Source organism: Heterodontus francisci, chromosome 41 (assembly GCF_036365525.1).
Source record: "Heterodontus francisci isolate sHetFra1 chromosome 41, sHetFra1.hap1, whole genome shotgun sequence".
NCBI lineage: Eukaryota > Metazoa > Chordata > Chondrichthyes > Heterodontiformes > Heterodontidae > Heterodontus > Heterodontus francisci.
The window spans coordinates 15,986,164-16,002,782 of NC_090411.1; the positions used below are offsets into that span (position 1 = coordinate 15,986,164).

At 41.3% G+C, this 16,619-nt stretch overlaps 1 protein-coding gene across 3 annotated transcripts in view; it reads left to right on the forward strand.

Moving 5' to 3' along the window:
* The first annotated feature begins 241 nt into the window (after positions 1-241).
* The window catches only part of LOC137353267 (putative RNA-binding protein Luc7-like 2), an 80,581-nt gene continuing 64,203 nt past the window's right edge, over positions 242-16,619 (forward strand). Inside the window, exons 1-2 of one of the 3 annotated variants that reach the window (XM_068019347.1) lie at positions 242-535; positions 1,740-1,828. In XM_068019347.1, coding sequence (XP_067875448.1) covers positions 1,743-1,828 — 86 coding nt within the window. In that variant the 5' untranslated portion in view covers positions 242-535; positions 1,740-1,742. The remainder of the gene's footprint in view (positions 536-1,739; positions 1,829-16,619) is intronic. The other 2 variants (XM_068019348.1, XM_068019350.1) reach the window with 2 other exon arrangements.

Below are 16,619 nucleotides of genomic sequence, written 5' to 3' on the forward strand. Positions count from 1 at the left end.
GCTCGCCCCTTTAACTGGGCTATCCCAGGAGAAGGAATGTGCCACTTTCAGACTTCTGTTCGTTTCAGAGGAAAACACATCCCCAATGCACCGCAATGGTTGATTGAAAGTACCTTTTTAAAAACATATGCAAATATACTTTGACGAGCAATAATAATCTGAGGCTGCAGTAGTTTGATTGTTCATTTTCTCCCCTCTCCCCCAAAACCTCTGCAATTTTTGAACTTGGTTCACTCCAGGTCACGAGCCGGGGCCGTTGGCCATGACGTCAGTTCCGGCCGAGCGGCTCGAGACGAGGGCGCTGAGCTCGAGCAAAACAAGAAGCGGAAAATTGGAGGCGAAAAAAACCTGGATGCGAACCGGCGGCTTTTAATGTTTTAAAAACGAATAATTCTGTGGCGAATCGGATAACTTTAGTAGCTAATAGCGGTATCTGCTTTTAAATTGTGTGTCGGGTCCTCTAAAGCGAGAAAGATGTCGGCACAGGCCCAAATGCGAGCCATGCTTGACCAGCTAATGGGAACATCTAGGGACGGTAAGCGCGATATTGGTGAACCTTGTGCTTACTCTGTTTAAATCTAGTGTCGCTATTTCCTTATGAATCGAAGTAACATGTCCGTTGTGAGAATCCGGGCAATATGGTGGAAGAAGCTGAAAGCCTGCCTCTCTGGTTCTTGCCCCGCCTCCTTTCAAATAATTGACGGGCGCGTATGGCCAATCAGCAGTGACCCTTCCCGGAGTGATGGTGGGCATGGCCAATGAGAGCGTGCGCACAGGGATTGACTGCGGGGCTTGCCAATCGGTGGAGTGGACGTCACCGCTTGCCCGTACGAAGGCGGGTTTTGGGAACATGATTAGGCATCGTGATTGGTCATTGTGGAGGTGGAAGTGAGCCAATTGGTGTATACCTTTTTGGAGTGGGTGGGGCTTCGGTATTTTCTCAGTAAATAGGAAGTTTTAGATGTTCTTGAGGTTGGTCAACCAGTTCTCTGTGTGTTGGGGATTGCAGGCTCAAATAAGGGGAGTTTCTGTCAATCGGGTTCACCACTTTTCATTGCATACGCAAGTACGCTATGCATTTTTAAAAAAAGCACAAAATCCTTAGAAGGAAATCTGAAATAACTTCTGAATTGAGTAATTCTCACCTGAAACAGAATTCAGTTTATACCCATCTGCGTAGTTCCTATTTTACTTAATATATTCATTTCTCCCAGTGGTTCAGTTTAGAATTAAGCTCCACTGTTGTGATTTCATATAAACTTCATCCTGTACCAGTGATACAGGACACACTGGCCATTGGTCGCTGTGCTGAGAGCAACTCTGACAGCGAAAATAAGGATGCATAAAACACATGCAATGCGACTTAAGTACCCTGGAGTGGTTTCATGAATTGATACCAGGATTCGTACGATAGTTACAATCTGCTTGTTCAACAATGTCACCATTATGTCCTTTGTAATTATTCCTAGGTGATCATTATGCTATCAAATTCCATGCACCTGTCAAATGTATATTCCAGAAGTAGAATATGCGCTGGGTTTTTTCTGTGATATTTATCTTGCACTTTCTGCAACACTGTGTGTCATACTCAGTGTTTGATCAAACATAAAGACTATCTCATCATCAGGACCCTTAAAAATTAAAAATCAGCCAATTAGCAAGGACTAGGACCAACTTTGATATCCCTTTTGATTTTTTTTCTGTATTTCTTTTGTCTTTCTAAATCTTTGTTTAAACAGTGAATGCTGAAGACATCGGGGGGAAATGGCTTGGAGAGGAGTTACCAACGGTATGAGGGAACTAAATTAACACACAAACAGCTGAAGTGGTGAGAGTCCCTCTTTTAAAGTCACCATAACTCCATCTGTCTGTCACTAGTGAAGACAATCTAATAATTCCCAAGTAACATTACTTGATGTGTAATGAGAAGTAAATGGTATATTACGACTATAGTAGTGGTTTCTGACCAGGGATAATTTATGTCCTATTAATCACTTTGACCTAATTCACAGAGGGAACATGGAGATGTTTTGAAGATGCATTTGTCTATCAAAGTGCATAAAAAGTCAGAAAATAAGTTTTCTATGAAAACTTCATTTAAAATCAACTTGGATTACAAGATGTAGATAGGTTTCAGGATCATTGTTTGCCTAGTAAGTAATGGAAATTCTCATTTGTATGAGTTTGTAATTATAGGGATTTCCATTACTCACAGATGGGTGTGATCTTGAAAGGCACAGTCTAAATCTTGTAATTCAAGTTAGTCCGAATGAAGATACCAACACGCATCCTGTCCTGTTTTACTACTCAACTAATTGGCTGAAGTCAGTAATGCTTAAAGTTTTTATTGAAAAAGCAAGGTCATGGCAACCGTAGAGCTTGTTGCTTGGATCCAAAATCTTTAAGTTTCGGGTATATTGACATTTTTGATTTATTTGGATATATACTCCTTAAGGCATTGCTAGCATATAAAGTACTTGACAAAAATACATTTAATGATTGGCAGGTTAAGGATTAAGTCATTTAGGACTAAAGACTTAAGGTAAATATAACTTTGGCCAAAAATCTCTTGGTCTTGGAGTTAAATCCAAGCAATGACTTGTTAAATTGTCATGGCTTAATAGGTAATTGCATGTGACTGTCTTGATATTGGATTGACTCATACAAACTATGGTGCACTGTATTAGCAGATTCAGAACCTCAGATCTCCAGTCTATTTTTTTTTAAAGAATCCACACATGATATGTAATTTCACTAGTGAACATTACTAGCTTACAGTTTTGTCACTTCTCACCTTGAGATGATCTGCACCAATGAAGTGGGTGATGAGGCAACTGACCTCGGTGATGCATGTTGCATTCACAAAGCCAACAGCCCGATGGAATTTCTCTTATCGCTTACCCATCCATTAGCAATGTGTTCTGGGGGATGGGGGCAAAACAGACCTTCCACCTATATTTGTGTGTCATTTTTTTCATTTTGTTGACGAGCATTTACATCAAAAATATATTCTAAATATGATGGACATAATATCTACAAGAGTTCAGCAGGTTTTAGTGGTTCTATTGAGTGAGCTAGCATGGTAAATTATAAACTTAGTACGGTAATTTTATTTGGTTACTTGGGATTCATTTGTTGAATCCAGCATGAAAACAGTGTATTGAGGTATTGAATGCCAATAAATTGGCTTGTGAGGAGAACTGATTCAACTGTTAACAGTTAGTGATGGGGATTTTGCATTAGTATTGATAAGTGTTGATTCCTGTTTTTTTGTTACTGGAATTTTGTGTACCCTGAAAAATAACAATTATAATTACAATTTTTTAAATAGTGAAAAATTACAATAGAAAACTTTTATTATTTAGTTATTTAGTACTAGAAAAAGTCAATTAAAAGACTGTTTAATGATGCAGTATAGCATCACATGAACCTGTCAAAAGCTGAATTTTGACTCTGGAATGTTTGACATATTTAAATTTTAAAAAATATCATGCACTAATTGATAGAGATCGTGTGATCTTCAGATCACAAGTTGCTAATTGGGCCAGGGCACAGATGTAATTCATCCTCCATTTCAAAAACCATACATTCTGTCCTTATTTTTACATTATACTCTGATTTTATAATTTTTCTTATTAACGAGTGTAACTTAGGGCAGTTTCTGAAGCAAAAGAAGTCGAGTTGATTGGAGCATCGTGGTTTCTCTTCACACTGAGGAACTGGAGGATGCAAAAATGAGGTGATGTAGCGCCACAACTGGCAGGAGGATGTAATTACAGGGAGACAAATTTACATAAGCCATTTCAATTAAACATGTCAGCATAAGAATTTATAAGACATATAAGAACTGATGAAGGGTCACTGGCCTGAAACGTTAACTCTGCTTCTCTCTCCACAGATGCTGCCAAACCTGCTGAGTATTTCCAGCATTTCTTGTTTTTATTTCAGATTAACAGCATCTGTGGTATTTTGCTTTTATTAAAATGCTTGATGCTTCTGTGCTGTTTACCCTGACCTGACATTTCATGAGCTCATTCCAATCTACAAAGTTTTCTTAGCAAACAGCAGTTAAATTCAGTTGACTTGATTCTGTTTTCACCTGTACCTATTGCTAATTACAGAATGACTGCATTTAGCGCTAAATCTGCCTTTAAATATGCACGGCTGCAGAAACATGGTTGGAATATCATGGAGAACTGGACTACATTCCGAGAGCTCTGAGAAGTAGTTTTTGTCCTGCCATCCTTCAGTTCTTCTGGCTTGCTTCCCTCCAGTACTGCCAAACCAAGGGACCTAACCCTGCATTCTTCACTGCAAGAGCATAGACTGTCTCTGCTCACAGTGCCATGTCCTCCCCTCCTTCAATCTAGTAGTACTTAAGTCCTTACCATTCCCTGATTGAAAGCTGGTCATTTGGTACAGGTGGAGATTAAAACTGGGACCTTTATAGGTTACATGGTGCAACTACTCACTGGATAAAAATGCTTATCTATTGAGGGTTGTGGAATTAGTACTTTTAAGAGAAACAAAAAAGGTTTAAGTAGCTGGCAGCCTGCCCCCGCTTGAATTCTTCTACTTTCAGTGGAACTGACTTTCTAAGTAACACCTTAGCATTCAAACAGGAGTGAAGAAAAGTTGGGGAAAAAAATGCATGTACTCTTATGGTTTATTTATTACCTCCTTTTTTAATATGAATATCTGAAGTGGGTCTTGAAAAAGTTTACTATGACAAAAATGAGCAGGTTGCAGGTTATATTGCTTATTGCAATCCAGGTTAACATAGGAGTAGGTCATTCAACCCCTCAAGCCAGTTCTGTTGGTTTTCATGAGATTGGACTGTGGCTCGTGTTGTTATTTTAAAAAAAGAGGTTTCCAAACCCTGGATAGATAGGGGTCTGTAAATTTGACTTCAGCGGTACGAATTCTGTTGGAAAGCATTCTATGGAGTGTGATGTATGGTCACTTGAAGAGTTTGGTGATTAGGGTAATTGAGCATAGCTTTGGGTAACCTAGAACCTATGTCGCCAACTTGATTGATTTGAGGAAGTTACCAGAATAGTAGATGAAGCTGACCTGGTTGATGTATATCTGGCTTTCAAAAAGTGTTTGATAAAGTACGCATAGATAGGAAAAATATTTGGCGACTGAAATTAGATGTGGAATTAAAGGACAATAATTACTTTGGGTACAAAAACAAGAAATGCTGGATTCACTCAGCAGGTCTGGCAGCATCTGTGGAAAAAGAAGCAGAGTTGGTAGGTAACTAGATAAATTTTGTTTTATATTTTCACGGGATGTGGGTGTTGCTGGCTAGGCCAGCATTTATTGCCCATCCCTGATTGCCCTTGAGAAGGTGGTGAGGCGCGTTCTTGAAATGCTGCAGTCCATGTGGGGTAGGTTCACCCACAATGCTGTTAGGAAGGGAGTTCCAGGATTTTGACCAGTGACAGTGAAGGAATGGTGATCTGGTTCCAAGTCAGAATGTTGTGTGGCTTGGACGGAAACTTGCAGGTGGTGGTGTTCCCATGCATCTGCTGCCTTTGTCCTTCTGGGTGGTAGAGGTCGTGGGTTAGAAGGTGCTGTCAAAGGAGCCTTGGTGAGTTGCTGCAGTGCATCTTGTGGATGGTACTCACTGCTGCCACTATGCATCGGTAGGGGAGGGAGTAAATGTTGAAGGTGGTGGTTGGGGTGCCAATAAAGTGGGCTGCTTTGTCCTGGATGGTGTTGAGCTTCTTGAGTGTTGTTGGAGCTGCGCTTATCCAGGCAAATTCCATTATGCTTCTGACTTGTGCCTTGTAGATGGTGGACAGGCTTTGGGGAGTCAGGAGGTGAATTATTCGCCACAGGATTCCCAGCCTCTGACCTGCTCTTGTGCCACAGTATTTATGTGGCTGATCCAGTTCAATTTCTGGTCAATATTAACCCCCAGAATGTTGATGGTGGGGGATTCAGTGATGGTAATGCCATTGACTGTCAAGGGTTGGTGGTTAGATTCTGTCTTGTTGGAGATGGTCATTGTCTGGCACTTGTGTGGCACGAATGTTACTTGCCACTTATCAACCCAAGCCTGGATGTTGTCAGGGTCTTGCTGCATTTGGATACAGTCTTCAGTATCTGAGGAGTCATGAATGGTGCTAACACTGTGCAGTCATCAGCGAGTATCCCCACTTCTGACCTCAAGATGGAGGGAAGGTCATTGATGAAGCAGCTGAAGATGGTTGGGCCTAGGACACTACCCTGAGGAACTCCTGCCGTGATGTTCTGGGACTGAGATGATTGACCTCCAACAACCACAACCATATTCCTTTGCTCGGTATGACTCCAACCAGCAGAGTGTTCTCTCCCTGATTCCCATTGACTCCAGTTTCACTAGGGCTCCTTGATGCCACACTCGGTCAGATGCTGCCTTGATGTCAAGGGCAGTCACTCTCGCCTTCCCTCTTGAGTTCAGCTCTTGTGTCCATGTTTGGATCAAATCACATAAGCTAAAGGTTATTCATGAAATTTGATATGGTTAATGTTTTGTACCTAAAAGTTAGGTGGAATCAACAGTGTTATTCATTAATGTAATTTCCCTAAGTTTGATTATATTCAGGGTTGGGGAGGGTGGTGGGATAGGAATTTCTCAGTTTCCCACTTACACCCCCCCCCCCCCACCCCAAAAATAGGCCTAGTGTTATAATCTTCTGGAAAAGGCATAAATGAAGAAATATGATTGTTAGCTAGGTTGATGATGCAAGTCGGGTGCGCAATGTCTGGATGGATGAAACTCAGTGGAGCAGTTGATCTTTCCTTGTTTTCCTTCATGCTTTCATACCATGCAGGGTTAAAGGTAACTGATAAGAATGAGGTCTAGGGCTAATAGATTAGCAAATACAGTTTTATAACGTAACGCTAGGGCCATTGAGTATAAACTAGGACTTTGCTCCTGAAGTTGTATAAAGATTTATTGTGCCCAGTTTCTTTCCCTCAGTTATTAAGGACAAGTCTTTTGGGAGGAGGCAAGCAGGATGATGCCAAATTTCAGTACTTTCAGTGATGAGAATAGGCTCCAAGATTATAAAAGCAAAATACTGCAGATGCTGGAGATGAGAATAGGCTCCAAGATTACTTTGCTAAAATGCAAGCTCAGTGGGTGTATGATTGAAGTTTATAAATGAATGGGGAGTTGATAGTCCAGGTAGACAGGTTACTTGAAATGGATAAGGATAGTAAGGCTGGAGGTCATGCCAATAAAATTCATACATGAAGAGCTTGCTTAGAGGCTCGCAAGTACTTTCACGGAGAGCCATCATTTTTGTGGGAGTAACTTGCCAAGATCTTGTGCTGGGTACAGAATTACTGTGGTCCCATTAAGAGAACTTGGACAGGTTTCATGAGAGAAGAGAGCATTTCCAGCTATAGCGAATAAGTTGCGAGTTGGAATGAATCACTGACAAATATGGTTTCCTGGAGCCATTCTTTTGGAATTGGAGAGGAATTCCCAGAGTGTTTCATGAATTTGCTACAGTTTTTTTCTTGTATTTATTTTGCCTTTCTAAGAAGGTAACATTGATGAGAGGATAGATGAACAGTGTGATGTTGCATTGTTGAGTGACTGAGGCAGGCTGGATAGAGCTGGTTGTCTTCTTGTCCTTATTTTCATATGTCCATGTTTCCACATTATCCAAATTTAAAAGGGAAAATTAGAGTCGAATCAGTTGCATGTGTCTCCGCTTTTTCCCATCCGCTTCAGTGAAATATCAGCTGGTCAAACTTTAACCAAGTGGGGTCAGGCTTAAATCTCTGCCAATAGTATTTTGCATTCATATTTATCGGAAGAGAAAATAATTATGGAGAAAATGAGGGAAGTCAGTGAAGCTGCTGCTGCTTGTCTAATATCCAGCTGTTAATGTTTTTGTGTTCAGTGGATATTTTCACTGGTTATTTTTGAGTATTTTACAGTGGTGTGTTTTAGTATTAACAGGTGAACATTGGCACTGCAAGCTTAGAACCCCATCCAGCTGTAAAGTGACTGCCAGAATCATTTTAAATACTAACTTATTTAGCATGTTAATATGAGGATATTTCAAATTTGCCACAGGTTCATGTTCTGGATTTCTAAAATTGTGCCCAAATATACGGTATAGTAGTTTGCTGATTTAGATGCAGTAAAGTTGTAAGTTTTAAAGATTGGTGTCTGGCTATGCTATATATTTCCAGAAAAGTTAATGTTCTGAGTTTGTTATTTACAATGAAAAATTGTCTTCTATATCACTTGCCATTATCATGTTCATGAGGTAACTTGATAATTTCCAACCGTTCAAAAATAAATCCATAGGACATCTCAGCCTGGATTGTATTCCAAGTGAATTGTGGAGCTTGGACAGGGCTCTAGCTATATATTGAAATTAAGTTTTTGATTTATTGTGGTCTCAGTCTTTCTCAGGACTCCAAAACTGTTGAAAACTTTTTACTTCTCAATACTCCCTACATGTTTTGAAAACCAAGCTTGGCATATTATTTTCTGATTTACTTATTTCAGTCTTGTTGGTTTCTGCATTATGAGCTTTGACCCATTGTCATGGTTTCTTAATTTAGAAAATGGAAAAACAAGCAGAAGGTCAACAATATAGAACATTGCCAAATCTGGTTAACCATGATGAGCTGTACCCTTACTGTAGGCTACAGCTAAATTCTCATGGTACCTGAAGATCATTCTGGAAAGTAGCAATGACTCCAAAACCTTCTCTTCTCCAACTAACAGTCTCTTCTGACCTCCATTCTTACCTTGGACATCAAATTCATTGAGACTGAACTGGGCAAGATTATTACCAGTCAGGTTCAGATCTTTGGAGAGGTACAGCCATGTCATTGGATTCAACATCTGGCTTTGGTACTTTTTTAACAAGAAGCTCCACTTCATTGACAATTGAGATGCGTTCAGTGGACAAAGTAAGTTGTTTCGATGGGACGGGCCGGGCTCTGTCTAAACTTCCTGGGAGCTCAAAGGCTGGCAGAGGATGTTAATCTTGCTTTCAGAAAGCATTTAAACTGGTTAAGCAAGGGGGTAGTGCAGGTATGTTTAAAGGTAGCTTTACTGGCGATTTATTATGTAGATTCTAAATATGCAGTGAAACCAGGTGGAACTATACAGGAATAAATAACTCCAAGTAGACAAATTGTTATGTAACGGCATTACCCCTGAAATAATCAAGAGTGCCAAGCCTGCTATACTCTCAGCACTCCAAGAACTGCTTTGCCTGTGCTGGGATGAGGGAGCAGTACTACAGGACATGCGCGATGCCAATATCAGCCCCCTCTATAAGAACAAGGGTGACCGCGGTGACTGCAACAATTAACGTGGAATCACCCTGCTCAGCATAGTGGGGAAAGTCTTCGCTCGAGTCATTTTAACCAGACTCCAGAAGTTGGCTGAGCATGTCTACCCTGAGGCACAGTGCGGCTTTCGAGCAGAGAGATCGACCATTGACATGCTGTTCTCCCTTCGCCAGCTACAGGAGAAATGCTGTGAACAACAGATGCACCTCTACATTGCTTTCATTGATCTCACCAAAGCCTTTGACCTCGTCAGCAGACGTCTCTTCAGACTACTAGCAAAGATCGGATGTCCACCAAAGCTGCTAAGTATCATCACCACATTCCATGACAATATGAAAGGCACAATTCAGCATAGCGGTACCGCATCAGACCCCTTTCCAATCCTGAGTGGCGTGAAACAGGGCTGTGTTATCGCACCTACACTGTTTGGGATCTTCTCACTGCTGCTCTCACACATTCAAGCCTTCAGAAGAAGGAGTTTTCCTCCACGCAAGATCAGATGGCAGGTTGTTCAACCTTGCCCGTCTTAGAGCGAAGACCAAAGTACGGAAAGTCCTCATCAGAGAACTCCTCTTTGCTGACAATGCTGCATTAATAACCCACACAGAAGAGTGTCTGCAGAGACTCATAGACAGGATTGCGGCTGCCTGCAACGAATTTGGCCTAACCATCAGCCTCAAGAAAACGAACATCATGGGACAGGGCGTCAGAAATGCTCCATCCATCAATATCGGCGACCACGCTCTGGAAGTGGTTCAAGAGTTCACCTACCTAGGCTCAACTATCACCAGTAACCTGTCTCTCGATGCAGAAATCAACAAGTGCATGGGAAAGGCATTCGCTGCTATGTCCAGACTGGCCAAGAGGGTGTGGGAAAATGGCGCACTGACACGGAACACAGAAGTCCGAGTGTTTCAAGCTTGTGTCCTCAGTACTTTGCTCTACGGCAGCGAGGCCTGGACAATGTATGTCATCCAAGAGTGACATCTCAACTCGTGCCATCTTCGCTGCCTCCGGAGAATCCTTGGCATCAGGTGGCAGGACCGTATCTCCAATGCAGAAGTCCTCGACGCGGCAAACATCCCCAGCATATACACCCTGCTGAGCCAGTAGTGCCTGAGATGGCTTGGCCATGTGTGCTGCATGGAAGATGGCAGGATCCCCAAAGGCGCATTGACAGCGAGCTGGTCACTGGTATCAGACCCACCGGCCATCCATGTCTCCGCTTTAAAGATGTCTGCAAACGCGACATGAAGTCCTGTGACATTGACCACAAGTGGTGGCAGTCAGTTGCCAGTGATTGCCAGAGCTGGCAGACTGCCATAAAGGCGGGGCTAAAGAGTGGTGAATTGAAGAGACTTAGCAGTTGGCAGGAAAAAAGACAGAAGTGCAAGGGGAGAGCCAACTGTGTAACAGCCCCGACAACCAATTTTATCTGCAGCGCCTGTGGAAGAATCTGTCACTCTAGAATTGGCCTTTATAGCCACTCCAGGCGATGCTCCACAAACCACTGACCACCTCTAGGCGCTTACCCATTGTCTCTCGAGACAAGGAGGCCAAAGAGAAATGTGAGGAATGTTGGAAACAAATTGTTAGAACTGCAACCTTATATGTTGTGTTGGAAAAATAGACATTCTGTGCATTTTTGAGAAATAGATGAAAGTGTTTCAGTGCTGTATCTCTAAACTAAACTAAACTAATGGGACAGAAATTCACCTAAAAGACTACAAGGGATTCAGAAAAGATAGAGTAGGTCACAGAGGATGTGGGTTGCTATTTTTATCAGAGAATCTAAAAGCCAGAGGGAGACTTGATTTTGCCTCGTTATAGTTGGGTTCAAGTGGACCAAGCTCTTGGGCAGGGACTAATTATTGAATATTGTTATAGACCCTGCCCCAAACACACCTGAACATGATGAGTATGGAAACAGATTGCAAATACTTTTAGTATAAAATGCCACCTTTGTTTGATGGGTGATTTTAATTTTCCTGGACTTAAGTGGCATAATGGTTTACCCTCTTGTGCGAAGTGCAGCTGAAAAAGTTGTTAAAGATATACAAGACTGTTCCTTGACTCAGCATGTTAATGAAATAACAAGGGATAATCATATATTAAGATCTTGTATTTAGTAATGAGCCTGGCCTTCTATCAGGTCTTTTTGTAGGGAAACGTCTGGGCAAAGGCAACTGTGACAACATAATATGGTTCAATTGGGTGGAAGAACTAAAAGTACTGAGAATCTGCAATTCGTACCAGATTTCAGAAGAGAAAATGTCACAAAAATGACACTATTTGGAATGGGTAAATTGGCTAACCAGACTGGGTAGTGATGAGACTGATGCGGAATACAAATAGAAAGCTGGGAACAAGATTTTTAAAAAAGTGGAAGACCAATGCGTACCCAAAGTTAAAAGAGGGAAGTGTGGTAAATAAAAGCCAAGGTGGCTGACTAGTTCTGTACAAAGCCATAAGATGTAAACAGAAATGTTTATATATGCATTGGGACATTTTATTACATGAAAGGTGCTATATGAATGTAAGTTGTTGTAAATTAAAGGCACCTAATACTCGGCTAAACAGAGCTGAGTAGATCATAGCTAAACAAAACATAGGCTGCTATTAGATCAGCTAGCAGGCTAATGGAAAAGAGGATCACAGACAATTTTGGAAGTAATGAAGAAAGCTTTTTCAATTTTGTGAAGAGTCAGGGAGCTGTCAGAGACTGTTTTGGACCATTTAAGGATGTTCAAGGAAAGGTTACAAAAGGCTCTGGGTTTGGGCGGCGCAGTGGTTAGCACCGCAGCCTCTCAGCTCCAGCGACCCGGGTTCAGTTCTGGGTACTGCCTGTGTGGAGTTTGCAAGTTCTCCCTGTGACCGCATGGGTTTCCGCCGGGTGCTCTGGTTTCCTCCCACATGCCAAAGACTTGCGGGTTGATGGGTAAATTGGCCATTGTAACAGTTGCCCCTAGTGTGGGAAGGTGGGGATGTGAGAGGGAAAATGGGGTTAATGTAGGATTAATATAAATGGGTGGTTGATGGTCGACGCAGACTCGGTGGGCCGAAGGGCCTGTTTCGGTGCTGTATCACTGACTAAATGAGTATTTTGGATCATCATCAAACGTGAAGATGATGCTTGACTATTGGAATTGAATAATTTTAATAAAACTAGTAATAAATTAGATGAGCATGTTGTTTTAAGTAGAAATAAAAAATGAAAAAAGATAGAGCAGCCTGGCCAAATGATATTTACCCGAGAGACCTTGGAGATGGGACATGTGCTGAGCGAGCCCCTAGCCCATTCTTTTAATAGCTTTCTGCACCCTGGGATGGTTCCCCTAAACTGGAAGAAGCCAAATGTAGCTAGTATGTTTTTTTTTAAAAAACAGGTGACAAGATGGACCCAGGTAACTTATAGGCCCATTAGTTTGACATCAGTAATAGGAAAGATTATTGAAATTGTCATGGATGCAGTATGATTTCTTGGATAGAGAGAGACATATTAGGGACGCCCAACATGGCTTCATAAAAAGGTCCTGTCTTACAAATCTAACTTAGTTGAAGATGTTACAATAATTTTGAACATTGTAGATGTAGACATTGTCCACTTACATTTCATAAAGCTTTTGATAAGGTACTGAACAAGAGGCTTCTACACAGGTATTAGTGGTAACTGGCTGGCAGGATGTAGGCAAAAAATAGTTAGAGATGGATTGGGATCCGTTTGGGTACTAGTTGTCAGTGTCCTGCAATGATTGGTGTTGGGACCGTTGCTCTTGTACTTTTTTAAATTAATTATCTGGATGTACATGTTGAGGGCATGAACTGAAATTTGCAGGTGACAAGATTTGTGCAAATGTTAGGACGATGTTTCACTGCCTCAAGTAGATTTTAATGTGTTGGATGATGAGTGGTAGGTGATTAATATGTCCACTGTTGTGAATGTGGGTAGGCTGAATGCTCAACATACTTTTCCCTGAAGAATGTATGTATTAAAGAAAGTGGAGAAAGAAAAAAGCTCTAGGCTTCTAGGGCATAGATCTCTAAAGGTGCATGGGCAATGCTGTGAAGCAATTGCTAAATCAAATAGAATGTTGAAGTATATTCATAGGGCAGTTGATTATTCCAAATGAGGCCTCATTTGGAATACTGTGCCCAGTTTTGATCTCTCACAGTGGGTAATAGTGAGGCTTTGAAAAGGGTGCAGAGGAGGGCCACTTGACTAATTTCCAATATAAAAGTACCGTTAGTTATCAAGATAAGCTAAAAGAGTTGGGACTCTATACATAAGAGAAGGGTAGACTTAGGGTTGATCTGATTGAGGTTTACAATTAAATAAGTTAGGGAGGACCAGTGGTCACAATTTTAAGTTGTGTACGGCCAAATCTAGGTAAGACGTCGGGAGGCGGTTCTTTTTCCGGAGAATAGTGGATCTCTGAAACAGGCTGCCATTTTATGCAGTCGACACCAATTTTCTCAATTACTTAAAACGACCTGGATCTGTTTCTGGTTGGGGCAGACATCACCACTTACAGAAAGGTAGATACTTCAGGGAATTCAGGGTGAGTGATCTCCTGGGCTAGTTTTGATTGCCCTGATGGGCCATAGAGGAATTTCCCAAATTGGCCTGAGGTTTTAGCTCTCATCTTCCAGGAGATCACATGCTTTTGGGTGTATATATTGTGCTACATAAGTTATTGCAATTGTGTAGGACAGTCTGGATGGACCTGTTATAGGATCATAGGAAATAGGAGCAGGAGTAGGCCATTCGGCCCATTGAGCCTGCTCTGCCATTCAAACAGGTTATGGCTGATCATATACATCTACGCCACTTTTTCCCACTATCCCCTATCCCTTGATATCAGTATTCAGAAAACTATCGATTTCTGTCTTGAACATGTTCAATGTTTGATCTTCCACAGCCCTCTGGGCTAGAGAATTCTACAGATTCACCACTCTCTGAGTAAAGAAATTCCTCCTCATTTAGTCTTCATTGCTTATATGTTCGTGAGATCGCAAACAGAATCCTGTGTGACTATGATCATGGCCTTCAATCTCTCTGTCTCACTGCTGCCTACGACACAATCGCACCATACTCCTTGGCCATTTCTCATCTACAGACTGCTCAATGGCATTTCTGCCTTATTCTTCCATTCTTCCTTGATGCCTCATCAGTATTTTGTTGCCTCCAATGGTTTCTCCTTCTGTGCCTCCATTATGACCCCGATGTATATCAGGATCCATTCTTAGTCCACTGCTGTCCATTTGTAATGCTACTTCATGATAGCATCCAGACTTGTAGAGTCAAGTTTTCAACGTGCACTGATGCTTAGCTCTGCCTGTCTTTCTCCTTTGCTCTTATATGCCTATTCCAGTGGAAAGAAGAGATACCTTGCAGTTTTGAAGAACACAGTTTTCTTAAAATCATGGTTAACGTCAGATTAATGGATCAATCTATTCTTGCTATTTTATGTCTTGACTTTGCACGGATTGGCTGCTGCATTTGCCTGTATGACTACAGTGACTGCACTTCAAAAGTCATTCATTAATATTTGTATTGCCTTGGGTGTTTTAAGATGCTTCATCAATGCAAATTCTTTTTTGCTTCTTGGATAAGCCAAAAATTGTTCCAGCTAAATCTTGGTAAAACTGAAGCCATCTTCTTTGTCTCCTGCAAACACCTGTGTAGCACTGGCCTTTACTTACTCAATTTTTGCAACTTCGTCTAAGGCCAAAAGTGTCGAATCTTGATGTACTACTCAATCCCAGGCTCAGCCTAACCTCTCATCTGCCATCAGCATTGTTTTTTTTTTAGCTTTGTAACATTGTAGCCTCCATGCCAAATTGCCTTCCTCATGCAGAGACATTTATATATATTTTTTATGTATATGTATATATATAGAAATTCTCTAGCGGTCTCCTTGCCAGTTTCTTCACCATTACAACTATAGCTCATCCAAAATACCACAGCTTGTACCCTCATTTGCACCAGGACACATGTCGTCATCAGCCCTGTGCTTGCTGTGTCCCAGCCACTTGACTTTAATGTTTCTTGTCCTATCCTTCAAATCCCTCCATGACCTTGCCTTACTCCGTAATCTTTAGCTGCGTGTTCTTCCACACATCTCCTCTCCTCTAACTTCCTTGTTATTCGCTCTGCCATCTATTTTTGCCAATCCTCTTTGCCTTTGAAAGCATTCTTAAGACTCTTCCCTTCAATCTGGTTTCACCCTATCCCTCCTGTGCTTCCTAATCCCCACACATGACTTTTTCTCCCCCTTTCCCTCCTTTAGTTTGCTAGGTAATGGTAGCTTATACAATTTTGTTGAAAGAAGTATGAAACTTTGTGGTTAAAGTAGAGGGAAATTAGTACGTAGGTCACCCTGACCCCATACCTTCACACATCTGTTAGACAAGTCACAGACCAGCATTAATTGGTGCTTGTATACAGGTCGCTGATGTCTGTTATAATTTTTGTATACTGATCGAGGTCTTCCGGGACAGTGCAACTTAATTTTCTGCTGTATTTAAGTTAACAGCTTTAACGTAATAGCTACATGAGAACCTAAATCAGTACACAGGAGTTAATATTCCTCTTTAGGCAACTGCTTTTATATTGGTTTTTGAATTGTAGGTGTTGCTTTAGATAAATCAGCTGAGCCATCCCTTTTCAGTATGTAGTCCTCAGTCTTGCAATGTACCTTTTGGGATAAAATATTACACACACAATATCAGAGCTTCTTATATCCACACACTGCTACATTTTTGTTGGAAGAAAAGGCTAGCAGCCTAACCTAGAATGCTTATCCCATGAACCTTTTGATTCAGTTAGTAGTACTCTTGCCTCTTGAGTCAGGATTCTGAGTTCAAATTCAAAAACAAACTTAATCACATAATCTTGGCTGACACTTCAATCAGGACTGTAAGCTCTGCATTGTCTTTTGGATGAAATGTTAAACTGAGGCCTCAAAGGATCTCAAGAAGATTCAAAGAAAATCAGGGAGTTCTCCAGGTGTCATGGCTAACAATTTTCCCTCAAGTAACACCAGAAACAAATGATATTACTTATTCATTTGCTGTTTGGGCTTTTGTTATGTGCAGATTGGCTGTCATGCGTGCCTACATAACACCAGTGACTGCACTTCAAAGTCATCAGTTGATTGCAAAGCACTTTGGAATATCCCGACGGCACTCTATAAATCCAGTTTGGTTCATTCTTTTATGTAAAGCCATTTCATTTGAAGCAGTCAGGCAAACCGTGTTAAATCCTCGTGCTCAGCTAGATTGTGAGATTGCATCCT